General features: G+C 44.3%; 3 protein-coding genes across 8 annotated transcripts; all 3 read left to right on the top strand.

Annotated features, from left to right (window-relative positions):
* The first annotated feature begins 253 nt into the window (after positions 1-253).
* Positions 254-2910, top strand: LOC6494900 (synaptic vesicle 2-related protein). Its single transcript, XM_001959427.4, has 9 exons — positions 254-311; positions 408-531; positions 585-841; positions 902-1026; positions 1088-1151; positions 1215-1340; positions 1407-1478; positions 1539-1933; positions 1989-2910. The coding sequence occupies exons 2-9, from the start codon at positions 420-422 to the stop codon at positions 2272-2274; spliced, it is 1437 nt and encodes a 478-aa protein (XP_001959463.1). The 5' UTR covers positions 254-311; positions 408-419; the 3' UTR covers positions 2275-2910.
* A 212-nt stretch (positions 2911-3122) lies between these two features.
* Positions 3123-22849, top strand: LOC6494901 (obscurin). Of its 6 annotated transcripts, none has more exons than XM_014907578.3 (38): positions 3123-3540; positions 4453-4574; positions 4643-4774; positions 4835-5005; positions 5065-5230; positions 6630-6722; positions 6875-9005; positions 9567-9887; positions 9946-10102; positions 10171-10256; positions 10319-10454; positions 10510-10694; positions 10757-11317; positions 11445-12305; positions 12359-12464; positions 12519-12700; positions 12893-12967; positions 13483-13649; positions 13707-13821; positions 13879-14118; positions 14183-14551; positions 14608-14864; positions 14923-15134; positions 15193-15332; positions 15391-15583; positions 15651-16643; positions 16712-17013; positions 17071-17252; positions 17312-17481; positions 17545-17685; positions 18374-18559; positions 18618-18855; positions 18924-19505; positions 19561-20261; positions 20321-20453; positions 20522-22173; positions 22366-22471; positions 22570-22849. In XM_014907578.3, exons 1-38 carry the CDS (start codon positions 3532-3534, stop codon positions 22708-22710), a joined length of 12714 nt encoding a protein of 4237 aa, XP_014763064.1. In that variant the 5' UTR covers positions 3123-3531; the 3' UTR covers positions 22711-22849. The 6 variants fall into 6 exon arrangements, with proteins under 6 accessions (XP_014763064.1, XP_001959462.1, XP_014763062.1 ...); XM_014907576.3 differs by having other exon boundaries at positions 3124-3540; positions 6875-8120; XM_001959426.4 differs by lacking the exon at positions 12893-12967.
* Positions 22850-23285: 436 nt separating this feature from the next.
* On the top strand, positions 23286-25973 carry LOC6494902 (oxysterol-binding protein-related protein 2). Its single transcript, XM_001959425.4, has 9 exons — positions 23286-23561; positions 23696-23910; positions 23972-24192; positions 24262-24520; positions 24586-24783; positions 24841-25042; positions 25103-25228; positions 25291-25514; positions 25574-25973. Exons 2-9 carry the CDS (start codon positions 23876-23878, stop codon positions 25674-25676), a joined length of 1368 nt encoding a protein of 455 aa, XP_001959461.1. The 5' UTR covers positions 23286-23561; positions 23696-23875; the 3' UTR covers positions 25677-25973.
* Positions 25974-26013: the final 40 nt, after the last annotated feature.

Genomic DNA, 26013 nt, shown 5'->3' with positions numbered 1-26013 from the left:
TACGTGAGTTGTTTACATTACAACTGATTCTCGGAGTCTTATTTGGAAAAGAAAGTGCTCAAGAAAGTTGTGATTTTTAGCAATAATTTAAAATATAAACATTCATTAAAAATAACCAATTTTACGAGCAAGTTGAATAGTTTATGAGCCAAATCAATAGACAAATGTTTGTTAAATATAAAAAAGAATCCATAAATCTAAGTTTAAAAAGTGTCTGCATCTGGTTTTGATTTAAAGTCATTAAAAAAAGTCAAATTGAGCATTTTATCGTAAACATTTCGAGTTTATATGTGTTTAATGTAACAGACAAGGTATTAAAACCAAATTCTTTTCATTTTAACAATCTTGGGGAGGGGCAGGTTAATGCTCTTTGCGGAACAATTAACTTTCTTGTTTTTCTCTTCTAGGCTACTGGCGAAATGTATTACCTTAATAACGAGACTGTGGCGGTGCCGTCATCTGGAAACTACGCCCAAAGGGAGGTTCACTCCTCCACTCTAGAGCTAAAGACTGTATCCATAAATCCAGATGGTGAGTAAAAACAGACTTTTAAAATTTAAATAATTATAAACTCTTTTTTATAGATACTTATACTGTCCAGCAGGCGATCAATGCCTTTGGGTTTGGCTGGTTTCACGTCAAGTTATCCCTCTTGGTGGGACTTTGCTGGATGTCCGACTCCATGGAAATGGCCATCTTGAGTATTCTAGGGCCAGCATTGTTTTGTGAGTGGAATGTCACAAAATTCCAGCAGGCTTCAGTCACCACAATAGTGTTTTTGGGCATGATGCTCAGTTCCAGTTTTTGGACGCAACTAAGTAACAGATATGGTCGCAAATCCGTAAGAATTTTTAATCGAAAAACTTATAGTTTCTAATTATATTGCTTATATTTTTTGTAGGCCCTTACTTTGTTTGGAGTATTGCTAGTTTTATATAGTATTCTTAGCTCAGTGGCTCCCAGTTATGCCTGGCTTTTGACCCTGAGGGGCTTAGTGGGTTTTGCAATAGGCTGTGTTCCTCAATCGTAAGTATGGGAGTACGAAAAATCTCTTTAGATTCTATATGTTTATTAAAAAATTTTCTAGTGTGACTCTTTATGCGGAGTTTCTGCCAACCAAACATAAAGGAAAGTGCGTGGTCCTAATGGATGTGAGTATCTTGAAGAAATTTCGAAGTATTATTAATTATAAACTAAATATCCTCTTCTTAAAGTGTTTCTGGGCTCTGGGAGCCTGTTTCGAGGTTGTTTTGGCCCTGGTTGTGTATCCATATTATGGTTGGCGTGGACTTCTGGGACTCTCAGCCACGCCCTTATTGATATTCACTCTTCTTTCCCCGGTAATAATATTTATAAACAAGAATAGAAATATTTTAATCCAAATCTAATATATTTAATGTTTTTAGTGGCTCAGCGAATCTGCTCGTTATTACTCCTACAATGGTAATCACGATAAGGCTATTAAAGTACTCGAACAGGTTCGTAAACAAATTAATATTTAAATATTGTTTTATATTTTAAATTTCCATATTTTTTAGATTGCCCATAATAATAAGAGGCATATGCTCATTGGTCGCTTGATTTCTGACGAAGAACCTAGCTCTACAGAGAGTTTCCGGTCACTTTTAAGTCCAAACTTGTACAGAACCACTCTTCTATTGTGGTTTATATGGCTCGCTTCGGCTTTTTGCTATTACGGATTGGTTCTGGTAACCACGGAACTCCTGGTGGCCAGAAATAAGGAGAATAATCCTAACGAGTGCGTTACCTTCATGACATCGGACTTTATGGACTTGCTGTGGATCACATTATCGGAGTTTCCGGGCATATTGATTACCATCAAGGTCATAAAGCTATTTGGCAAAAAGAAAACCATAGTCCTGCAGTACTTGGCTCTGGTTTTATGTACATTAGTGTTGATGTCTGTTACCAGGTAATTTCCATCAATTTTATTCATGTTCTTTATATATTTATTATTTTCTCCACAGTCGCTTTGCAACATCCCTTACTCTTTTCATTGCTCGAGGAACCATATCGGGAATATTTCAAGCTATTTATGTGTACACCCCAGAAATATATCCAGCTGGCTTGAGATCGGTTGGAGTTTCCGGTTGCTCCGTTCTGGCCAGACTCGGGGCCATGTTGACACCCTTTGTGGCTCAAGTTTTGATGGATACTTCCAAAATTCAGGCTATATCCACATACGCCCTGGTGGGCCTTTTCGCATCGATCGCTTGCATTTTCCTTCCCCGGGAAAATGTTGGTTATCATTAGGTGTTTTTAGGCTAATCGATTTACATTATTTATTTATTACATTATTTATCCTTTAGATTTATCCTGTTGTCTGCATGTTGAAACATAACTGTTTTCGAAACAGTTTTTGAAATATTTGAATAAGATTGCCTATTTTTAGGCTTGTATTACTTGGAAAATCATTATGCTGTAGCACTTGTTTTGATTGCTGGTGGGCTACTTGGGCAAACTAAAATAAAACATTTGTTTCACAGTATTTTCAAATAGTAATGAAGCTTCGAAGCTGAAAAGCTTTGGGTCTATCTGTGAGAACAATGAGTTTTCTGAAATTATTCTCTAAAAACTAGTAAATATTATATTGTTATCACTCTATTAGTAAAATAAGCTATACCTTAAAATCTTGTTAAAAATACTATTTATTATTCCCCTAGTTTCGGTACTTAAGCACATAACTTTGAGTAAACCCCCTTGATCCGCACTTTCTATGGCAAAGTGCCACCCCCATATCTGCATATGAGTGTCACTTTGTGGCATCATTTATGATTCAAATGACAGGAGGAAATGCACTTGCGAATTAATTATAAAAGTCATTATTTCAGAACATAAACATAACGTATATGTATGTATAAATAAACCTCTGGCAAATATATTTATAATACTTAATTAAATATGTACATATGTTGGGCGGGCGCACACATCTATGCCGAATTTATAAACTTTTAGAAAAACGCTCGCTAGTATTTAAGTAGATGAGCTGAATCTATGCACATGGCTAGACACATGCATACACTTCTAGGTGCATGTGCATTATTTTTAAATTGTGAAACGATTTTTTCGAGGGGAGCTTTTGTTGTGATCAGCAAATATCGATCAGTCGTACAGTTGTCGGGATGCAGTTAAAATCATTGGTATCTGCACGCAGTAGCTATTATTTTATTTTTCACGCGACGGAAGTTTAAATTTAAACCGAAACCTATTCTACATTTAAATCGGCCCCCGCCGTCCCGCAACCCATCGGCATATTCATTCGACCGATTAAATTATGACAAACGAATTCGAATTGAGTGTGTTCTAACGATCGATATTTTTTGGGCTCTCAAAAATACATACATACCCGATTGCCAAAAATCCTGTGCAAATTAAATTTTAAATAAAATTCGAAATTGCTGAAAGTAATAAGTTATGCAATACATTTTTACGTAGACGTACAAATGTGCGTTTCATTTATGAAGTGAGTGAAGTTAATTGAGTGACAAGCGATCAATCTTAAAAGCAGCAATGGATACCGTAAGTTATGCGTGTCCAAAAAATGAAAAATACCCACAAATATGTGTATGAACATGTGCCAAAATTTACTTATTAATACATTTGTGCAACCGAGTGTATGTGTGACACTTCAACACACAATATACATACAGTGATCGTCCTTGGCTTGACTTGATTTAAAGTTAATAATTTCCATGCTTTTTGACAGCTGGAAATATGGTGGAAATCTTTCGAAATAAATTAGTGTAGTGACAAATTTGAAAGTGAAATTGGACAAATTGTGGTGGTGTGTTATGAAATATGTCCTTTAAGGAATAAGCTTCCAGTGATTCTAATAAAAATGATAACCTAAAAAAAGATTTTAAAATATTATAATAAAACCCAAAATCTCTCTTGAATCCTGTTGATATATACACGGATATATATATGCGGATTTCACTGTGGTTTCGGATCATTGGCCCGAAGTATAGAACCCTGTGTTCGAAAGAGATACAAAATACCGCTCTTTCGCTGGGAAATCAGCTGTTTTTTCGACTGCATTAAGCTTTGCACTCAGTAAAATTGGACAAAGAAATAAATAGCCGAGCCATGCCCGCGTGTCTATGTCAACGCAAAATAGACTTTCAGCTAACGAGCTAAATATTGCACAGCCACTTTTTGTTTGGGCTTCTCGGTGAATGTGTTATGAGAACGAGTCGATAAATCTTGATGATCATTAAGAAATATCGGAGGCATTTCCGGTTCTTGTGCAATTTAATATTATAAGCAAGGGATCATTCTATTTGTGGATATAACTATCATAAAAACTATTTCTGTACGACTCAAAGTAGTTAAAATCAAAACACAAGATAGTTTTGTTATTTTTCTATCGAAAAATCTTGTTAACGGTCTATTCCGATAAATTATTTATGGTCTATCGGCTCTAATTGACAGGTAGCGGATATCGTTTTCGTAAACCGCGACTATCAGGCCCAATCGAAGGCCACCGATGAGATCAGTGTTTCCCGCGGAGATCTGGTGGAGCTTATAAGCACAAAATCTGCAGAAAAATCAAGGTAATTGGGCCGTCAAAAATATTCTCAGCAATTAGAACGTGTGTAGTAATAGAAAATACAATTTTCAGATGCTTTGTACGAATATTCGATAGTGGGGAGACGCCAAAGGAGGGCTGGGTGCCAATAGAGATCCTAGAATTTAATCCAACCATGAGTAGCTCCAATGGCAAAGAAACTGGGGATGCAGAGTTTAGAAAACAGTACGTTTCTCTTGCTTATCAAATAGGGATATGAAATGCTCTAGTACTTGCATCTTTTAGAACAATTCTTAGAGAGCTGGTGGAGACGGAGGAGGAGTTTTCCAGGGATCTGCTCCATGTGGTTGAAAAGTACATAAAGGGTATTGACAAGCCGATAGTGCCCAGATCCGTGCGGGACAACAAGGATATTATCTTCTGTAATTTCCTTCAAATAGCTGAATTTCACAACAAGTAAGGAAAAGCCAAAGAAAATTGTCAGAACTTCGAATAAAAACCACTTGGAATTGCAGTGTGCTCAAGGAAGGACTCAAGTGCTACAGTAACCAGACGAATATGGTGGCCAAGACCTTTCTGCGGTTGGAAAGGGACTTTGACAAGCATGTGGTTTACTGCCAAAACGAGCCCTTGGCTCAGGACTACTTGACCACTAATCCGGAGGCCAGGAAATACTTTCAAGTAAGTATTCTATTACAAGAAATTAAAAGAATTTTAATGATTGGATGATCGTTCCCCGGCAAATAAATTTGTAGGCTTTTTGCCAAATCGAATGAGATTTCGTTTTATGTTTTCTGTTTTCGGTTTTCAGTTTTCTGTAATTGTGGGTTGAAATCAAAAATAATAGAGAATTGAATAAATTTGAAGCTGAGCAAAACGTTGGAATCATCTTCAAATATTATGCGTGTGCTATGTGCGAGAATATCAGTTTATTTTTAAAGGCAGACGCTTTTCAATTCTAAAGCTTTTGCAGTTTTCAGTTGCTTCCGAGTAGTGTTGGCGGTCGTGTCGTGCTAATTATTCATATACGTAACCGTTTCGCTTTAGGTACTTTTGGTCTCCCTCTTGTCCTACTAATTAGATCAATTATTATTTGGAGTAATATCTCCTCCAGTATCTGATATCCAGTTTAAATTATTTGCTACTCTATGAACCTATTATTTTTATGCAGAAAGTGTGTGATTATGTAGCGCTGGAATTATCCAGAATAATGGAATTAATGTGTTGAAAGAAAAACCATTTCTCAAATCAATCTGTGTGAATATTCGTGACGTTTCCCGTTATGCAACATTTCCGAAATTCTACTAAGCGAGAATTTATATATTTAAACGATACGCCTAATACGTATACATTTATAAATGTATAAATATATGAGAAGAAAATTTTTCTTCAGCCCACATATTCGACCTCACATCTAAAAGTGTTCAAAAATATATACTGGCGAAAAAAATATTGTAACATTGACTTTAATGAGTTCACTTCTACTCATTCATTTCGAAATTGGTTCAGCAGTGAATATTCGTTGTGGTTTCGTGAATATTAACATGCCACAGAGTGAATAAAAACTATGTATATTCGAGCATAGAGTCGAGTGTGAATCTCTCCAAACATTTGAATACTAATATTCGAAAAAAATAGTATTTAGAAAAAGTATATGTAGAGATTTGTGAATGTCGTGGTGAACCCGCCGCGAACGTTTAGCTTTCCAAACCGAAAGTACATACATGCATATAGAAAATCGCTCACCGACACCAGCGCACACATATCCGTTTTTGCAACAAGTGATAAATTTTTAAACATCGTTCCAAAAATAACCCCATAGGAGAGAGATAGAGAAATGATGTGCTTCGACTGTATCTGTGAACATACAATGTTCATTAGACTAGCGGATGCAGAAAACCACCAAAAATCTGCGACCAACAATAAATATTATTGTATTATTTCATTTCCCAATACTAAGATATAGATTTTCGTGTAAATTCCGTGTAAAACAAAAGTCCAGTGACCTTGCCACTGCCCGGGAACGTATCTTATTCATTGGTATAGTCTTACTTAAATATGAATTATTTTTGTATTGCAGGAACTTTCAAAACAACTTGGTGACGATAAATCTCTGTCCGAACACCTGAAACTCCCCATCCAGAGAATAAACGACTATCAACTTTTGTTCAAGGTTTGGCGTTATTAATCCCTTCTGCATTATCCTCCCCGTGTTTAATTAGTGTTTAATCCGTCCGCCCCCTATCTCTATCTCTGATTATTATATATCTCAAAAGCCAAGTCTAATCCAATCACCATGCGCTGCGCTAATCTTTGTTTTCGCAGGACTTTATTAGGTACTCGCTAAGCTTGAAAGAGAACGTTAAAGACTTGGAGAGGGCTCTAGAGTTAATGCTTAGTGTGCCCAGTAGGGCCTACGACAATAGATATCTTTCTAGCATCGAGGGCTGTCGGGGTAACATCTACAAGTTGGGTCGCCTCCTCCTCCACGAGTGGTGCACCGTCGTTGATAAGGACGGCAAGGCTCACGATCGCTACTGCTTCCTGTTTAAGTCACGCATTTTGGTGACCAAGGTCCGTAAGATAACCGAGAACCGGTCCGTATTTATTTTGCAAAACATCGTTAAGCTCCCCCTGTGCAACATCGAGCACAAGGCCGACGAGAAACAAATCCATTTGAGTCTCAAAACACCAGACGCCGGCTCGATCCTTCCGCTTAACCTTAAGCCCCACGGCCCGGAATCCCATTTGACCTGGTTCAATGAGATATCCAGCCATATCAATCAGGACGTAACCCTGCAAGAGCACAATGCCGATGACCTGAAGGTCGATGCCTCACAAATCGCTACCGAAAGTGAGCTTCTACTCCATCTTCCGCAACGGGCCGAGGCCCACGATCCGACATCGAGTGTTAGGCCCTCGGATGTGGCCGAGAACTATTTCCTGAGCAAGGAGACCAAAGAGCGCCTTCAGCTTGAACAGCAGGAACTGCTGAGGCTCGAACAGGAAGCCATAGAGCTGTACAAGAAGCAGCAGTCCTCGAAATCCGTTCAGATCTCTAGCTCCCAGGTGAAGACCAGTTCGGAGGTGCAAAGCAAAGTTGAAGAGGTGAAGAGCGTGGCCAAGCCACCTGAGACAGTTTCAAAAGCCAAAGAAGCTCCTATCAAGGAAGTTGCTCCTTCGCCACCTAGTGCGCCCACTCCGCCTCCGGCACCTCCCAAAGAGGCGACACCTGTAAAGGAGGCTGCTCCGGCAAAGAAGGTTTCTCCTGTGAAGGAGGCCACCCCCGCTAAAAAGGCTTCTCCCGTCAAAGAAGCTTCTCCGCCTCCCAGACAGCCTGAGCCTGTGATTGCTTCTCCTTCTCCTCCTCCTGTCAAGGAGCCCCCGCCAGCTTCACATTCCAAGGAAGTCGAAGCTCCGAAGCAGCCCGAAACAGCGGCACCGCTCCAGGTCCAAGTCCAAGAAACCAAACAGGCTGTGTCCGAATCTAAAGAAGTTATCAGCATCGAGTCTAGTCAGTCGATAAGGCAAGAGGTTGTAGTCGAGGTCGCGGAAGAGACCCTTGAGATTGGTAAGCAAGACGATGAAGTGAAGCAAGCCAGAGAAACGTCACCATACTCGATTCCAAAGATCCAAGTTTACCGTCCCGTAGATAGCGTTAACACCTCCGATAGCCATGTGGTAACCAAGCACAAGCCCATCGAACTGAAAGACATTGTCGGCTACAGCGAATCCCTGGTGGATAGCGACACCGTGCCGGGGGGTTCGCAGGGCCGATCGCCGGGGTACACCGCTAACATAACCGACCACGCTTCACTAACCATATGGAACAATCGCCTGGCCAATATCGCCGGCGATCGCAATGGGGTTAACCAGCATTTGCAGCAGTCTGGCCCCCCGCCGCCGCCCATTCCGCCAAACTTTACGCGCATGCCTGGCTTCTTCCAGCCGCTTCCCTGCATCGCTTATGAAACGACCATCGAGATACTAATTGTTAAGGCACGCCCCCCCTCACCGCCCCCGCCCCCGCCGCCGACCATCAAACGCGTTCTAGTCCATACTGAGAGTCTAGAGCAGAAGACGCAAAATTTCTTCGAGGGCATCTACGATGTGTCCGTTTCGGACACATCGCTGCGCAATGCCAAGCAAAAGATTCGCAGCATTAAGAATACGGTGCTCAAGTCTAAGGACTCAACCAATTATGCCCAGGACACGGTCCAGAAGGCAAAAGCTCGCGATTTTCTGCACATTTTCACCCCGCCCGTTAAAAAACGCCCCATTTACGAGATCGTTGAGGAGCCGGTTAATATTTTTGAGCTCGAAGGCGATTATACTGAGTCTATTGCTGACGATTTCAGAGAGCCAAGTGCCGATTTTGAAGCCAGGGGCCAAAGCGTCGGTGGTATGGATGATTATTATTCTGGCTATTCTGGCTACTCCAAACGGCGCTATGAAAGTAAGTTGAAACCCGATGCCACTATCGGTCAAAAAAATAAATATAAAAAATACGTTGTGTGTATTGACCGGGTTTAATGGATTCCCATGTTGAATTGAATGTGCGTTTCATAAAGTCAATAAACTTAATGTCTCCTTTAGATTGGATACAATCCTTGTAAGCGAAGGCCTTCAAATGAACTTTAAATGTATCACTTATCGATTATATATCATGTCTGTCTTGTCCTTCATCTACACATACCTTATATACACATCTATGTCTGTTGAGTTGATCGTAAATAACTTTGTTTGAAATCTATCTATCAGCTATTTCAATGTTTAGATATACAAACATTTCTGTATAATTAATACATATCTTGTGACTACCTATGTTCCTACATTGAAGCCTATTCTTTCCAATCCTTGCTCGTTCCTTGATTCAAATTGGTTATTCCGAAAACTTCTTAAAGTCTCTACGAAAATCTAGAGGTTTTTCGAATGTCAAAAAACAAAACACCAATACACTATTTTTGAATTAAAAATCATCCTCGTGAATCTAACTAATAACGTCTTCTGGGTAAAGCCTCCTCAAGGACCCGGGACTACGATAGGGGTACCTCCTACGACAGCACCGTAGAGAGATCTCAGTATGGAATAAGCTCTCGGCGCGATCGCAGTTCCATTGACAAGGTCGAAGCCCGTTCATCGCTTTTGGCCACCGGCCGAACAGAAGGAAGCCGGGCAGCTAGCCGTGCCGAAAGTCGTGCGGAAAGTCGCGCCTCCTACTCGGTCGCCGAATCTCGTGCCGGAATCCGGTCATCGTCCCGTCTCCAAGAGGACAAACCCCTTCGCTCCGTCGACAAGCCCGTTGTGGTGAAGATGCTGAAGAGCGTACAAGTGGACCGTAAGTTAATGTCCAGTATGTGTGAATATTTTCCTAAAATTATCCTTAATCTCTGAAGCTGGAGAGACTGCGCATTTTGAGATCCAATTCAAGGATCAGCCTGGATTGGTTACTTGGCTGAAGGACAACAAGCCGCTGGAAGATCGTTTGGCTGATCGCATTACCCAAACTGCAGCTCCAATGAACTCCTACCGCTTGGACATCAAGAATTGCAGGTTGGAAATTGAAGTCCCATCCACCTTAAGGTCTATTAAGGATATATTTTTTATTATCCTCTTTACAGCGAAACTGATGCCGGAACTTACACCATTCGGGCTCAGTCTGCATCCGAGACAACAACTGTATCGGCTCAACTTGCTGTGGGTCAAGGTGGGTTAACAATTTAACAAAAAATTAATCATAATACCACAGTTTTTATGTTAATCCTCTAGTTGCTGGACTCGATGAATCGAAAACCAATACTGAGCCAGCCTTTTTGGTTAGCCTGAAGGATGCTGAAATGATTGAGAACACTCTGTTCCGTTTCATGATCAAGATTAAGGGTGATCCCAAGCCCAGAGTGAAATTGTAAGTCCTGAGTTCGACCCTCCAACGGGTTTATAGTCATTCCTTTGTGTTTCAGCTTCAAGGACAACGTGGAAATCCTGGAGATCAATGAACGCATTCAAATTATCCGGGAGAAGGACTATCTGGGCTTCTATGAGCTGGTCATTGCCGATGTCCAGAAGTCGGATGCTGGAACCTACACCTGCAAAGCCACGAATAAGTTTGGAGAAGCCACTTGCGAGGCTGTGGCCACCACAGTGGGTGAGTCCTGGAGAGTTTCCTTTAAAAGACTTAGTACTCATTAAGTCTCTTGAAATCTTTAGAGGACAAAAATCCATTTGGCGCACTTAGTGGACAAATCCTGCCAGCTGGTGAGAAGCCAGTCTTCAGCTGGAAGCGCAATGGCGAGGAGTTCGATCCCGAGGAGCGATTCAAGGTGCTCTTTGGCGAGGACGAGGACTCCCTGGCCCTGGTCTTCCAGCACGTGAAGCCCGAGGATGCCGGCATCTACACCTGCGTTGCCCAAACCTCTACTGGTAACATCTCGTGCAGTGCCGAGCTTTCGGTCCAGGGCGCCATTCAGACCCTGAACCGGGAGCCCGAAAAGCCCACCCTGGTGATCGAGCACCGCGAAGCGAACGCCAGCATCGGCGGCTCGGCCATTTTGGAGCTCCAGTGCAAGGGCTTCCCCAAGCCGGCGGTGCAGTGGAAGCACGACGGTGAGGTCATCCAGGTGGACGACAGGCACAAGTTCATGTACGAGGATGAGCAGAGCATGTCTCTGGTTATCAAGAATGTGAGCACAGCGGATGCTGGAGAGTACACCATAGAGGCTATCAACGAGTTGGGCCAGGATGAGTCCTCCATTAATTTGGTGGTGAAAGGTAAAAATAAAGTACTTCGTAGGACGTGTTCTCATAAGTTTTTTATAAACTTTTTTTTAAAAAAGTTTAGACTTTTCAATTCCTTTTTATAATTTTGTATTAACACCTTTCCAAAATACTTCTCAAGCTCCTCCCAAAATCAAGAAAATCACGGATATTACTTGCTCTGCCGGCGAGACGATCAAGATGGAAATCGAAGTGGAGGGCTTCCCGCAGCCCACCGTCCAGGTGACCAACAACGGCAAGGACGTCACCACCGAGAGCAACGTCAAGATCTCTTCTAGCTCCATCGGAAAGAGCTTGGAGAAGGTCGTGGTCGAGGTGAAGGAGATCAAGCTCTCGCAGGCGGGCAACTACTCCATCAAGGCCACCAACGATCTTAGCCAAACCTCCGAGTACTGGAGCTGTACGGTCAAGTCCAAGCCGGTGATTGTGAAGCACTTCGAGAGCGAGTACATTCACGGGGAGAAGGAGAATGTCCAGATGACGGTGCGCATCGACGCGTATCCGGAGGCAAAGCTGATTTGGTACCACGACGAGACCGAGATCAAGATCACCGACTCCAAGTACACGGTGACCAGTGACGGCAACGCCTACACTCTCAAGATCACGGGAGCCACTCGGGTGGATGCCGGAAAGTACACGGTCAAGGCCTCCAACGAGCACGGCTCGGCTACAAGCTCCACTGATCTTCTGATCAAGTGCACCCCGGAGTTTACCCGGAAACTGAATAACATCACCGTGACCGAAGGCGACTCCAATGTGGAGCTCGTGGTCGGTGTGGATGCCTATCCGCGTCCTCACGCCAAGTGGTACATAGACGGCATCGAAATCGACGAGAAGAGGAACGACTTCCGTCACGTCGAGGAGGGCAACGACTTCAAGTTGATCCTGAACCAGGCGGCCACCAACATGCAGGGCACCTACACCTGCAAGCTGATGAACGACTATGGAAAGCTCGAGGATAATTGCGTGGTTACTGTGAACTGTAAGATAGTAAAGTAAAGGACATTGCGGAGGTCTAAGGAATGTGATTTTCAGGCAAACCCAAGGTGAAGCGTGGTCTTAAGAACATTGAGGTCCAGGAGGGTAAATCCTTTACCTTGGAAGTCGAGGTCTACAGCGAGCCGGAGGCCAAAATCAAATGGTAGGTTTAGAGTTTAAATCACATTTCAAATTCTAACTTTAATTATCATTTTAGGTTCAAGGATGGGCATGAAATTCACGAGGATGCTCGCATCAAAATCTCTCGGGATACCCAGCGCATCGAGAACTACTATCTGACTCTAAACCTGGCCAGAACTGAAGATGCTGGCACCTACGAGATGAAGGCCACCAACTTTATCGGCGAGACGACCTCCACCTGCAAGGTGGCTGTTTTAAGTGAGTATAGTTTTGGCTTTGAGCATTGGCAGGATCTCAATTACTGGTTAAAGGACACAAAAGGTTACTGGGATATAAGCAAAAAAGAGAGTATAACTAAAACAATTACTATTTAATGCCCTGCGAGGTCCCCTTTTCTCAAAACACACATCTAACCTTGTCTACCGTCTTCAATATGCAATTCTGATGTAGCTGGCGACTCTTTGTCCCTGGGCCAGACCGTAACAAAAACAACTATTGCCACGACCGAAGCACCTGAAGAAGGGGGTAAACCAAAACCATTTTCAATGCATTCAACCAATAATCAATCTAATCAATGAGTACCGGAATGGGTATATGTGTATTAACCCCCAAAACGACACCTAACCTCATACCCCTTAAGATCATTTCGATGGTGATGCTTGACAGGATCACCAGCATGCTCATTGTACATATCAACCACATACTCCACCTCATCCAAAACTGTACAAAGTGAACCCCAAAGTAATAACAAAGTGTCAGAAATGCGGATTTAAAGAGCATTTTGTCTATTTAATGGTAAGGTATGAGAATAACAACTGCACGAGCATCGAGGCAATAAAAACTGAGATTTAAACTTGTAAACCGACTCCAAGTTTGTCCAGACTATCTGAATCTTGAGTACGGCTACTGGCGATGATGTAAAAAGGATTTTAGGATAAGTGCACCATGAAACTAACTATGTACAGATACCTAATGGTAGAGATTAAGGGAATGCCCCATTGACTAGCCTGTTCGGGTTCTAATTCATCTGACTTTTGTAGCCGTTCCGGAAATCGTCCACGTGGATGTCTTCCAGCAGCACAGCTTCGAGAGTGTTCCTCTGAAGTACGAGGTCATAGCCACGGGCATACCCAAACCGGAGGCCATTTGGTACCACGACGGAAAGCCCATTAAGCCGGACAAGCACACTTCCATTACCGTAGATGGGGTTTGTTTTTGTTGACTTTAAGTTCCAGCGAAGCTTTCTAATTTGGTCGCTTTACAGGATCATTATAAGCTGGAAGTGGAGTCCCTGGACATGGTGGATGCGGGTGAATATAAGGTGGTAGTGCAGAACAAGTGTGGCGAGAAATCCCATCAGGGAGAGCTGTCCTTGTCAGGTAAGATTGAAGATAAATGTATAAAATTCTGTGTATTATTTTAATAATATCCTTCAGGTATTGCCGAGTACCGCAAGCCCATTCTAACCGCCGGACCTGGACTGAAGGACATCAAGGTCAACAAGGGCGACAAGGTTTCCGAGCCAGTTACCTTCACCGCCGATCCCACTCCAGAAATTGTCCTGCTCAAGGATGGCCAGCCAGTGAAGGAGAGCAACAATCTCAAGCTGAAGATTGACAAGAAGGACATCGAGAACGGCTTGGTTCAGTACACTGCCAGTCTGAATATCCTTGAAGGTAAAAACAAAGGATTAAAAACTATAAATTTAAGTAAACTAAATAACATATTTTACCATTGCAGCTGGCATTAAGGATTCCGGACGCTATGAACTGAAGGTTAAGAACAAGTACGGTGAGTTGGCGACCAGCGGCTGGATCGATGTCCTGGCCAAGCCGGAGATATCTGGACTGGATGACCGCAAGTGCCTGCCGGGCGACACCATCTGCTTTGAGGCTCTGGTCGAGGCCAATCCCAAGCCCAAGGTGACCTGGACCCGGGGCAATGAGAACCTTTGCAACAACGAGAACTGCGAGGTCATTGCCGACGTGGACGCCGACAAATATCGTCTGGTCTTCCAGGCAGTTTCCCCCAGCGAAGATGGCAAGTACACCATCACGGCAACCAACAGCGAGGGTCGCTCCACTGTGGACTTTAACCTGAATGTGTTGGGTAAGTAATCCTTGCCCCCCTCTTAGGACTGTCTACATATTCTTTGATTTTTGTAGTGGAGAAGCCCACTTTCATTGTGCAGCCCGAGAGCCAAAGCATCCACGACTACAGGCCCGTTGCCACAAAGGTCCTGGTTCATGGTGTGCCACTGCCAACCATTGAGTGGTTCAAGGACGACAAGCCCATCAACTACGAGGCTGTGAACAAGCCCAGCAAAGACAAGCTCTACAGCAAGGAGGACACCAAGAAGGGCTCCGACCAGATCGAGAGTGTCTTCGACATCAAGAACTTCAGGGAGAGCGATGTGGGAGCGGTAGGAGAATAGTATTCTAAGATCTACGATGGATTCTCTAATCGGTTGATTCTTCCAGTACACCTGCGTGGCCACCAATGAGATTGGCGTCACCAAAGCACCCTTCAAGTTGGGAATGCTGGCCCTGGCTCCCAGCTTTGTCAAGAAACTGGACAATGCTCTGGATGTCCTGCAGGGTGAGCCTCTGGTCCTGGAGTGCTGTGTGGATGGCAGTCCCCTGCCCACCGTTCAATGGCTCAAGGATGGAGATGAAGTCAAGCCCAGCGAGGGGTTAGTTTCTTGCATTTCGTAACATTTTTAAATTTAAACTACAACTTAACTTCTCTAGCGTGAAAATCTCCACAAGCCCAGATGGTTTGGTCAAGTTGGAGATCACCAACTGCCAGCCCAACGATTCGGGAGCTTACAAACTAATCCTCTCCAATCCTCACGGCGAGAAGGTGGCTCTATGTGCTGTGGCTGTTAAACGTTAGTCTTCTGATAATTTTGTGGAATTTATTTTTAATTACTGAATAATAACCCACAGCTGAGGAGATCCAGCCCAAGTTCCTCAAGCCGATTTCCGGCCAGAAGGTTGTGGTTGGCGAGCCGCTGAAGCTGGAAGCCCATGTCACTGGCTTCCCAGCTCCCGAGGTTAAGTGGTTCAAGGATGGCATGCAGCTGCGTCCCAGCCCGGAGATTAACTTCATCAATAATCCCAATGGCCAAATCGGTTTGACGTAAGTTTTGGGTTTAATTTAAATTTTAAAATCAAAAGCTTATAGATATTTTCTTAAAATTAATTAGCATTGATTCGGCTCAGCCACTAGATGCTGGACTTTACAAGTGTGTGATTGTCAATAAGGGCGGAGAAGTCGAGGGTGTCTCCAAAGTGGAAGTCGTTCCCAAGGAATCGAAGCCCGCCTTTGTGGCCGAGCTGCAGGATTCCTCCAGCATCGAGGGATTCCCCGTCAAGATGGACGTCAAGGTGGTTGGTTTCCCCAAACCGAAGCTTCAATGGTTCCACAACGGGCATGAAATCAAGCCCGATCCCAGCCACGTGGCCATTGTGGAGAATCCGGACAACAGTGTCAGCCTGATTATCGAGAAGACCGTTCCCAATGACTCTGGATTGTACGAGGTCATTGCCCAGAATCCCGAGGGTTCCACTGCATCCAAAGCGAAACTTTATGTGGCACCCAAGGCTGATGAAACTGCCGCTGAGGAGGCTCCTCAGTTTGTGTCCGCTCTTCGGGATGTAAACGCAGACGAGGGTCAGGAACTGGTGCTGTCCGCTCCGTTCATTGCCAACCCAATGCCCGAGGTAATCTGGTCCAAGGATGGTGTAACCCTGGCTCCCAGCGAGCGCCTGTTGATGACCTGCGACGGCAAGCACATCGGCCTGAGCATCAAGCCGGCCGAGGCTGCCGATTCCGGCAACTACTCCTGTCTTTTGGCCAATCCCTTGGGCGAGGACACCTCTGCCTGCAACGCCAACGTCCGCAAGGTTTACAAGCCTCCTGTTTTCACCCAGAAGATTTCCGACCAACAGCAGGTGTTTGGCAACAACGCCAAGATTCCGGTGACTGTGTCCGGTGTTCCCTACCCGGATCTGGAGTGGTATTTCCAGGACAAGCTTATTCCCAAGTCCGACAAGTACAGCATCAAGAACGATGGCGATCATCACATGTTGATTGTCAACAACTGCCAGAAGGAGGACCAGGGTGTCTACAAGTGCATTGCCAGCAACAGGGAGGGCAAGGACATCACCCAGGGACGCCTGGATATTGTCAATGAAATGTAAGTGATTCTATTAGAACCCTCAATTAATGTAGTTTTGTAATAAATGTCCTCTTTTCATCATTTAGCAAGAAACATTCGCGCTCGGATCCTCCAGTATTCCTGAAGAAGATCGGCGACTGCGATATCTACGAGGGCATGGTTGCCAAGTTCACGGCTTGCGCCACTGGCTATCCGGAGCCCGAGGTGGAGTGGTTCAAGAACGACCAGAAGCTCTTCCCCTCGGACCGTTTCCTGATCGATGTGGAGCCCAATGGTCTGCTGAGACTGACCATCAAAAACGTGACCGAATACGATGTGGGTCGCTACTCCTGCCGTATTTTCAATCCCTACGGAGATGATATCTGCCATGCTGAGCTTTTCTATGACTGTAAGTGACGGAGGATTCATTAATAACTATTTAATAATTATTTATTTTAACTTTTAGCTTTGGATAGTCAGCAGAAGCCTCTGGAAGATCAGTACACCGACTTCAAGAAGTACAAAAAGTCTGGAGCTCCACCACCATTGTCGGAGGGTCCTATTATCTCCCGCATGACCGATCGTAATTTGTTGTTGTCCTGGAACCCATCGGTTCCTCTGACTCCCCGCTATCCCATCACTTATCAGGTTGCTTCAAAATATTCTACCTTAGATATATTTTTCAATATATTTTTCTTAAATTACAGATCGAAATGATGGATCTGCCTGATGGCGAATGGCGTACTCTAAGAACTGGAGTGCGTAGCTGTGCCTGCGATATCCGTAACCTGGAACCCTTCAGGGATTACAGATTCAGAATTCGTGTTGAAAACAAATTTGGCGTGAGCGACCCTAGTCCCTACACCCAGACTTATAGGTGGGGATTCCAATCATTCTAATCGTAGTTCCTGAGTTATTAATTGATCGATTTTTGTTCTAGGCAAAAATTGGTGCCAGACCCACCGAAAACATACACCTACTTGCCGCCAGGAACTGACTTCAGGCCTGAAACTTCTCCCTACTTCCCCAAGGACTTTGATATTGAGAGACCGCCCCATGATGGTCTGGCACAGGCTCCTCAGTAAGTCCTTAATTTCGCATCCTTAATTTTTGATGGACCTCCTTTTAAAATCCAGGATTTCGACTTTTGCCACAAACCAAGCCCATATCTTGGCCAATTTCCATCCGATTCTTGAGCGGAGTACCTCGAACGATTTGTAGTTCCATTCTCCTTCAATCTGCATCAAAATCTCGAAACAAAATTTTCGATCCCCATTTTTCGATTTTTTCTGATGGACTTCTTGTAAAATCCAGGATTTCCACTTTTGCCCCAAACCAAGCTCATATCTTGGCCAATTTTCATCCGATCCTTGAGCGGAGTACCTCGAACGATTTGTAGTTCCGTTCTCCTTCCATCTGCATCAAAATCTCGAAACAAAATTTTCGATCCCCATTTTTCGATTTTTTCTGATGGACTTCTTGTAAAATCCAGGATTTCCACTTTTGCCCCAAACCAAGCCCATATCTTGGGCAATTCTCATCCGATCCTTGAGCGGAGTACCTCGAACGATTTGTAGTTCCATTCTCCTTCAATCTGCATCAAAATCTCGAAACAAAATTTTCGATCCCCATTTTTTGATTTTTTCTGATGGACCCCCTTGTAAAATCCAGGATTTCGACTTTTCCCCCCATTTTCCATCCTATCCTTGAGAGGCTTGTCCTAAATCGTATATATATTCATTAGCATAACTTTGTTCACCCTTTTTTAGATTCCTCCTTCGAGAGAACGATATAAGCTACGGAGTCAAGGGACACAACACCGAATTGATGTGGTTTGTTTATGGTTACCCCAAGCCCAAGATGACGTACTACTTTGATGATATGATTATTGAGTCGGGAGGCAGATTCGATCAGAGCTACACCCGCAATGGTCAGGCTACACTCTTTGTCAATAGGTGAGCTTCAAAATGACTTAATTTGTATTTAAAATATTAATTTTAAAATGTAACCTAGTATGCTGGACCGCGATGTGGGCTGGTACGAAGCCGTGGCCACCAATGAGCATGGAGAGGCCAGGCAGAGGGTCAGGCTGGAAATTGCCGAGCATCCTAGATTCCTGAAGCGACCGGACGAGACCTTCATCATGGCCCGTAAGAATGGAAGAATCGAGGCTAAGCTGGTGGGCATTCCGCTACCCGAAGTTCATTGGTACAAGGACTGGAAGCCAATTGCCGAATCCTCAAGAATTAAGGTAAGCACGAAAAATTTTCTCATTTAATTTTTGATAGCTAATGCATCTTTGTTTCTTGAAACCTTTAGATCAGCTCCTACGACCCGGATATCTATGTGCTCTCCATTCAAGACTCCATTATCAAGGACGGTGGGCTGTACTCGATCAGTGCCAGGAACATTGCCGGCTCCATTAGCACCTCAGTTACAGTGCACATTGAGGAGAACGAGGACCAGTACATTTACAAGACCTACGGAAGACATCCGTATGTGCGTTCCAAGCAGTTGCGCTACCAGGACAAATACGACATCGGAGACGAGTTGGGACGCGGTACCCAGGGCATCACCTACCACGCTGTGGAGCGGGCCACTGGCGACAACTATGCCGCCAAGATCATGTACGGTCGTCCCGAGCTGCGTCCTTTCATGCTGAACGAACTGGAGATGATGAATATGTTCAACCACAAGAACCTGATCCGTCCGTACGACGCCTACGACACCGACCGCAGTGTCACTCTCATTATGGAGCTGGCAGCTGGCGGAGAGCTGGTCAGGGATAATCTCCTGCGACGTGACTACTACACGGAGAGGGATATTGCCCACTACATCAGGCAGACGCTGTGGGGTCTGGAGCACATGCACGAGCTGGGAGTCGGCCATATGGGTCTTACGGTAACATTGGATATCCTCCGAAAGTTTTAGTCGATACATTGTCATCTCTTTGCAGATTAAGGACCTGCTGATTTCCGTTGTGGGTGGCGATTACATCAAGGTCTCCGACTTCGGCTTGTCCCGCAAAATCAACAAGCATAATCTGTCCACCCTGGACTACGGCATGCCGGAGTTCGTTTCGCCCGAGGTGGTCAACAAGGAGGGCGTTAACTTCTCCCACGACATGTGGTCCGTGGGCTTGATTACCTACGTCCTGCTCGGCGGTCACAACCCCTTCTTGGGCATTGACGACAGGGAGACCTTGACCAAGATTCGCGAGGGCCGTTGGGACTTCAAGGACGAGATCTGGAGTCACATTTCCGACGATGGCCGCGACTTCATTAGCCGCCTGCTGCTCTACAGCCCCGAAGAGCGTATGGATGTGAAGACGGCTCTGAAGCACCCCTGGTTCTTCATGCTGGATCGCCAGATCACCGACCACGACTACCAGATCCGCACCGATCGTCTGAGGAACTACTACGACCACTTCAGGGACTGGTATGCCAATGCCTCGTGCAAGAACTACTTCCGCCGGCGCCGCCTCAGCGGCTGCTTCCAGCATCCCTCCAAGATGGTCTATCCTCCCGGTCACGTTTATACTCCGGAGAATACTCCAGAACCTCTGCCGGAGCCAAGGAAGAGGGCCAAGCGCGAAGAAGTCGTATCCAAGTACTTGCATCCTGACTACGAGCTGGGTTTGATTCAATCGGAGAGTCAGTAAGTATAATAGTAATTATTATTACTCCTATATTGTGTATAAATGATTTATTTTATAGCTACCAGTATGGCCCCGATACCTATCTCTTGCAATTGCGCGACGTGAACTTCCCCGTGAGGTTGCGTGAGTACATGAAGGTGGCTCACCGTCGTTCTCCGTCGTTTGCGTTGAACGATTCCGTGGATTGGTCGGTAAGTGTATCATTAACAATATATAATGTTCAAAAATATGTTAAACCATTAACTTAATTGCCCTCAAGCTTCCTGTGATCCGTGAGAGACGTCGCTTCACCGACATCATGGACGAGGAGATCGACGACGAGCGCACTCGCAGCCGCATCAGCATGTACGCCGCCAACGATTCCTACTCCATCCGACGACTCCGTACAGAGCTGGGACCACGTCTGGATGAGTACACCGAGGCGGAAGCCATGATCGAGACCCAGCGTGAGGGCTACCCGCCCTTCTTCCGGGAGAAGCCCCAGACGATCGCCATCACCGAGAATCAGCCCAGTCACATCCACTGCTTCGCTGTGGGCGATCCCAAGCCATGTGTGCAGTGGTTCAAGAACGACATGGTACTGTCCGAGAGCAAGAGGATCAAGATTTCCGTCGATGAAGATGGTCGCTCCATCCTGCGCTTCGAGCCCGCCCTGCACTTCGATGTGGGTGTCTACAAGGTGGTGGCCCGCAACAAGGTGGGCCAGACTGTGGCCAGATGCCGCATTGTGGTGGCCACCCTGCCCGATGCCCCCGACTCGCCGGAGATATCCGCCAACAGTGGCACAGAGATTCTGCTGCGCTGGAAGCAGCCCCGTGATGATGGACACTCCACGGTGCTCTGCTACAGCCTCCAGTACAAGCTGAGCAACTGCGATGCCTGGACCACGGTGGCGGACAACATCGATCACGAATTCTATCTACTGCACGACCTACAGCCAAACACCAGCTACCAATTCCGATTGGCATCCAGGAACCGCATCGGCTGGAGCGAGATGGGCATCCCGGTGGCCGCCTCGACTGTGGGTGCCGATGCCCCCAAGATTCACATCACCAAGGCCATGAAGCATTTACAGCAGCTCACCGAGAACGGGCAGCAGGTGGTGCCCGAGGAGGAGCGCGTTCACACCGACTACCACTGCGAACGGGAGCCCCCCAACTGGGTCACCGACTCCTCCGTAAGCGACAAGTACAGCTTCATCTCGGAGATTGCCCGCGGCCAGTTCAGCACCATCGTGAAGGGCATCCAGAAGTCCACCGACACCGTTGTGGTGGCCAAGATTCTGGAAGTGACCGACGAGAACGAGGATAATGTCGTGGCCGAGTTCGATAACTTCAAGACCCTGCGTCACGAGAGGATTCCGGCTCTGTTTGCCGCCTACAAGCCCCTCAACGTCCCCATTGCCATCTTTGTGATGGAGAAGTTGCAGGGCGCCGATGTCCTGACCTACTTCAGCAGCCGCCACGAGTACTCCGAGCAGATGGTGGCCACCGTGATCACTCAGCTACTGGATGCCCTCCAGTATCTGCACTGGCGTGGCTACTGCCACTTGAACATCCAGCCCGATAACTTGGTCATGGCCTCGGTTCGCTCCATCCAGGTGAAACTGGTGGACTTTGGCTCGGCCAAGAAGGTCAACAAGCTGGGCGTGAAGGTCACTCCCTGCGGTTCGCTGGACTTCCAGCCCCCGGAGATGATCAACGACGAACCGATCTTCCCGCAGAGTGACATCTGGTCGGTGGGCGTGCTGTCCTACCTACTCCTATCCGGATGCAGTCCATTCCGCGGCGGCGACGAGTACGAGACCAAGCAGAACATCTCCTTCGTGCGTTACAGGTTTGAGAATCTCTTCAAGGAGGTGACCCCAGAAGCAACACGATTCATTATGCTGCTCTTCAAGCGTCATCCCACGTGAGTTTTTCGATCATAAATAATATTTCAATAAGTTTCTATTTATAATTTCTGTCACAAACGTTTAATCGATAATCTATTTTAAAATCAAAGCTTTAACAAAATATTTCATATCTTTAAAAAGTAAAACTAATGACAAGGTTATTAAAAATTTTGAATATCTCTTCCCAATCTCTCTCTCATTAAATTCAGAAAACGACCATACACCGAAGATTGCTTGGAACACAGGTGGCTCATGTCCTCCGACTACATGGTCAGGAAACGCGAACGCGCCATCTTTTTGGGCAGCCGTCTAAAGGTAATAAATTCTCACCTCTCTCCCACATTCTTTCCGAAATAAAAACAACCTGCTAATTTAATCTGATGCTAATAAATCTTTCGGCTGTCATGTTTTAGACGTTCTGCGATGAATACCATGACCTAAAGAACGCCACCGCTACGTCATCCAAGGTCCTGAACACGGTCGCCGGAGGACCCACTCCCACTCAACTACTTCGATCGAATAGCATCCAAGAGGAACTGCTCACCACATTTTAGTCAATTAGCTCCGAAGTAGTGTTAAGCGAGAATGTTGTTTTTATTTCTTGTATATATGGAATATAAATAATTATACAACATCCGAATTCTATATATATAAATATATTATCTGGTTAATTAAATCGAAGACCGTTCGAAATTGAGTGTTTATTTTTAATCGGTTGACTCGACAGAGCCACCCACGAGATCATTAGAATGTGATTGACCTTCACCAACAGAGGAATTCATCTAGCCAAGGCTAAAAATAATATACTTATTCAGGTGTTTTTAAATAGAAGTGTTTTGTAATGAAAAAATGGGAGGTGGGATGTGGGTGCTTTGATTAAACAGCTATCAAGGGATAAAAGTGGGTGTTTTGAATTAATAAACATGTTGGAAAATAAACTTCACAGAAAACGAATTCACAGAAATGGAATATTTTAATGTCTATATTTTATAGCCTAAAAATCAGAAGTATATTGAATACGAGACAATTCTACGAGTGGGTGTTTCTACAGTTTCGCGCCAAATATTCAAATTCCCAAATCGATTCGACAAAATCAACCCTGGGAAAAGCTAGCTGGTTCTCTTGGAAAGCTACGCAAAGCTTTCTTATCAGTATTGATTAAATTTTCGCCAAAAGCTTAAATATTAAAGTAGGTGCTAGTCATAAAACGCAAACACCTCAATTATAACAATACACAAAGGTGCAATTTAGTCATAATGTAAAGTGGAAACAAAGTGGATCTCAAAACCATTAAAAAACCTCAATGACAGCGATCTATAGAGTTAGAAAAATCAATGAATGACAGTCAGCATTTGGTCACAAGATTCACTTGTTCCATCGCAACAACAGCAACCTCACACAAAAGGTACAAAAACAGACTATTCATTTGTTGTTGCTCCCGATGTCGATTCGTACAATTTCACACATTGGATGGAATAGAATGCTCTGCAATCTTAACTCAACGGCTAATCGCGATTAATAAGCTTACACCTTTTTTAGATTTTGGACCGCCACCTCACACCACCACCTCGCCACCACCACCTGTCCTTCCAAGCGTTAACTTTTATGCCTCCATAGCAGAGGGTCAACTGGCAATCAATTAAACCTCAACGACCGCAATCTGTTTTGGGAAACTCAATTCCCCAAAAATAGAACGACAAAAAAAATATAGTAGCAAATATGGCTGAGGGCGACTGTAGTGAACATGTGGAGAGGTGGGTGTAGTTAAGTAGTTAACCGAATTACTCATCTGACATTGAAAAATAACATTTCCAGAACTGAGCTTCCGGCTCCGATGATTTCCCGCAAGGAGGTTAGTATCTGGGCCATTTTAAAGAACTGCATCGGCAAGGATCTGAGCAAAATCACCATGCCAGTGATGTTGAACGAACCGCTGAGCTTCCTCCAGAGGCTATGTGAATACATGGAGTACGCACAATTGCTCACCGAAGCAGCCCAACAAGACGATCCGGCGGACCGGATGAAATACGTTGCCGGTGGGTGTTATCAGTTCCCCATTAGTAATAGTTCCAAATATATTACTTATCATCATTATTGAATTTTAGCTTTTGCGGTTTCCGCTTTGGCTTCCAACTGGGAGCGGTTGGGCAAGCCCTTCAATCCGCTTCTGGGAGAAACCTACGAGCTCCAGAGAGATGACTACCGAATCGTTTGCGAACAAGTCTCCCATCATCCGCCAGTTTCAGCTCTGTATGCGGAATCCGAGAATTTCAAGTTCTACGGCTCCATTTGCCCCAAAATCAAATTCTGGGGCAAGAGTGTGGAGGTGAATCCCAAAGGAACAGTAACCATTGAGTTTCCCAAGTAAGTATACACCCTTAATATTTAATGAAGCCTAAAAGCTCTTAACCCTTAATCCTGTACTTTAGGTGGAATGAGACCTATTCCTGGACTAATGTCAATTGTTGTGTTCATAACATTATTGTCGGACGACTTTGGATAGAGCAATATGGCAAAATGGAGATCATAAATCATACTACAGGCCATGTGGCAGATCTCACTTTCAAGTCTGCTGGATCAGGAGCTAAAAACTTGCATAGAGTCGAGGGATTCGTAAAAGATTCCACGTAAGCTGAGGCAGAATCTATATTATTACTCTTTTATTCATGATTTTGTTTTTTTAGGGACAAAAATCTGTTCTTTTTATATGGTAAGTGGACGGAGTTCATCAAATGCTGTTCTGCCGATTCCTATACCCAATATTTGAGACAAGGATCTCGAAAGAATGACGACTATGACGGTTCGCCCAATGGTACGCCAAAGAAAATGTTCTCGAAATTGAATAGTTTTAAGTTGAATTCATTTCGAAGTCTATCGATTCAAGATGTAAGTTTTGAATACTTCTACTCTATCTTGGAATGTCTCTCATAATTGTCCATCTTCTAGAACGATAGCTATCCACCCATGGAGCAAGAGGGGGATATACCAAAAAGTGATTCCGCTTACTCACTTGATATTCCAGACTCTGCCACGTTGTGGAGCTGTAAACCTAGGCCATCCAATTGTAATGAGGTAGGAAGTGGAGCTTGTATATTTCCAATATTTTTTTAATATATAATTTACAATTATTGCAGTATTACCAGTTTACGCATTTTGCTATGCAGCTTAATGCTTTGGATAAAAATATGAAACCACCGCTAACACTATGCCCTACCGATTCGCGATTGCGACCTGATATACTATACCTGGAGCAAGGAAACTTGGACGGTGCGTCCAAGGAGAAGACCCGTCTGGAAGAGAAACAGAGACATACTCGAAAACAACGAAAATCCACCCATGGTGATGACTGGACACCAAGGTAATAAACACTACTATATCTCTAAGGAACTTATTAACTTTTTCTTTCTATTATTGTAGATGGTTCAAGTTCGTACACAATCCCCATACAAAAACAGACGATTGGCAATATAGTGGAGGATATTGGGACCGCAATTACGAAAACACCGATACGATATTTTAGATACCTTTTGTAGAACGCTTATGCTTATACATATATACACCTATATAGCTCTATATATATTTGTATAAAGTTTGAGAGTTGTTTAAACTAAGGAGTCGTTGATAACTGGATAATCGTCGAAATAACTTTCCATTTCGTTCCATGTGACTGTATGATCTGGTAACCGCACAAGCATCTATACAAATATTTAGTTAAAGCTTAGTTTTTGTAGTGATTATGTATGTGTAAACTAGTTGTTAATTTTGTGGCGATTCCATCTAAAGCAATTAAAATGTTATTCAGTTATTTGTTGCCAGATATGTTGTGTTGCCATTACTATTATTTTGAGTTGGTTGCA

The sequence above is a fragment of the Drosophila ananassae genome, chromosome 3L (genome assembly GCF_017639315.1).
Source record: "Drosophila ananassae strain 14024-0371.13 chromosome 3L, ASM1763931v2, whole genome shotgun sequence".
NCBI lineage: Eukaryota > Metazoa > Arthropoda > Insecta > Diptera > Drosophilidae > Drosophila > Drosophila ananassae.
This window is presented reverse-complemented; position numbering and strand designations above follow the sequence as displayed.

Excerpts from the sequence above, each read along its gene's own strand:
- LOC6494902 (XM_001959425.4), top strand. The coding sequence starts at position 23,876 with ATGGCTGAGGGCGACTGTAGTGAACATGTGGAGAG. Across the intron at positions 24,193-24,261 it reads CCGGATGAAATACGTTGCCG|CTTTTGCGGTTTCCGCTTTG; the intron begins GTGGGTGTTATC and ends ATTGAATTTTAG. Across the intron at positions 24,784-24,840 it reads GGATTCGTAAAAGATTCCAC|GGACAAAAATCTGTTCTTTT; the intron begins GTAAGCTGAGGC and ends TTGTTTTTTTAG.
- LOC6494901 (XM_014907578.3), top strand. Across the intron at positions 17,482-17,544 it reads CCCTACACCCAGACTTATAG|GCAAAAATTGGTGCCAGACC; the intron begins GTGGGGATTCCA and ends TTTTTGTTCTAG. Across the intron at positions 20,262-20,320 it reads TTGATTCAATCGGAGAGTCA|CTACCAGTATGGCCCCGATA; the intron begins GTAAGTATAATA and ends TTTATTTTATAG.
- LOC6494900 (XM_001959427.4), top strand. The coding sequence starts at position 420 with ATGTATTACCTTAATAACGAGACTGTGGCGGTGCCGTCATCTGGAAAC. Across the intron at positions 842-901 it reads ACAGATATGGTCGCAAATCC|GCCCTTACTTTGTTTGGAGT; the intron begins GTAAGAATTTTT and ends TATTTTTTGTAG. Across the intron at positions 1,341-1,406 it reads TATTCACTCTTCTTTCCCCG|TGGCTCAGCGAATCTGCTCG; the intron begins GTAATAATATTT and ends TAATGTTTTTAG.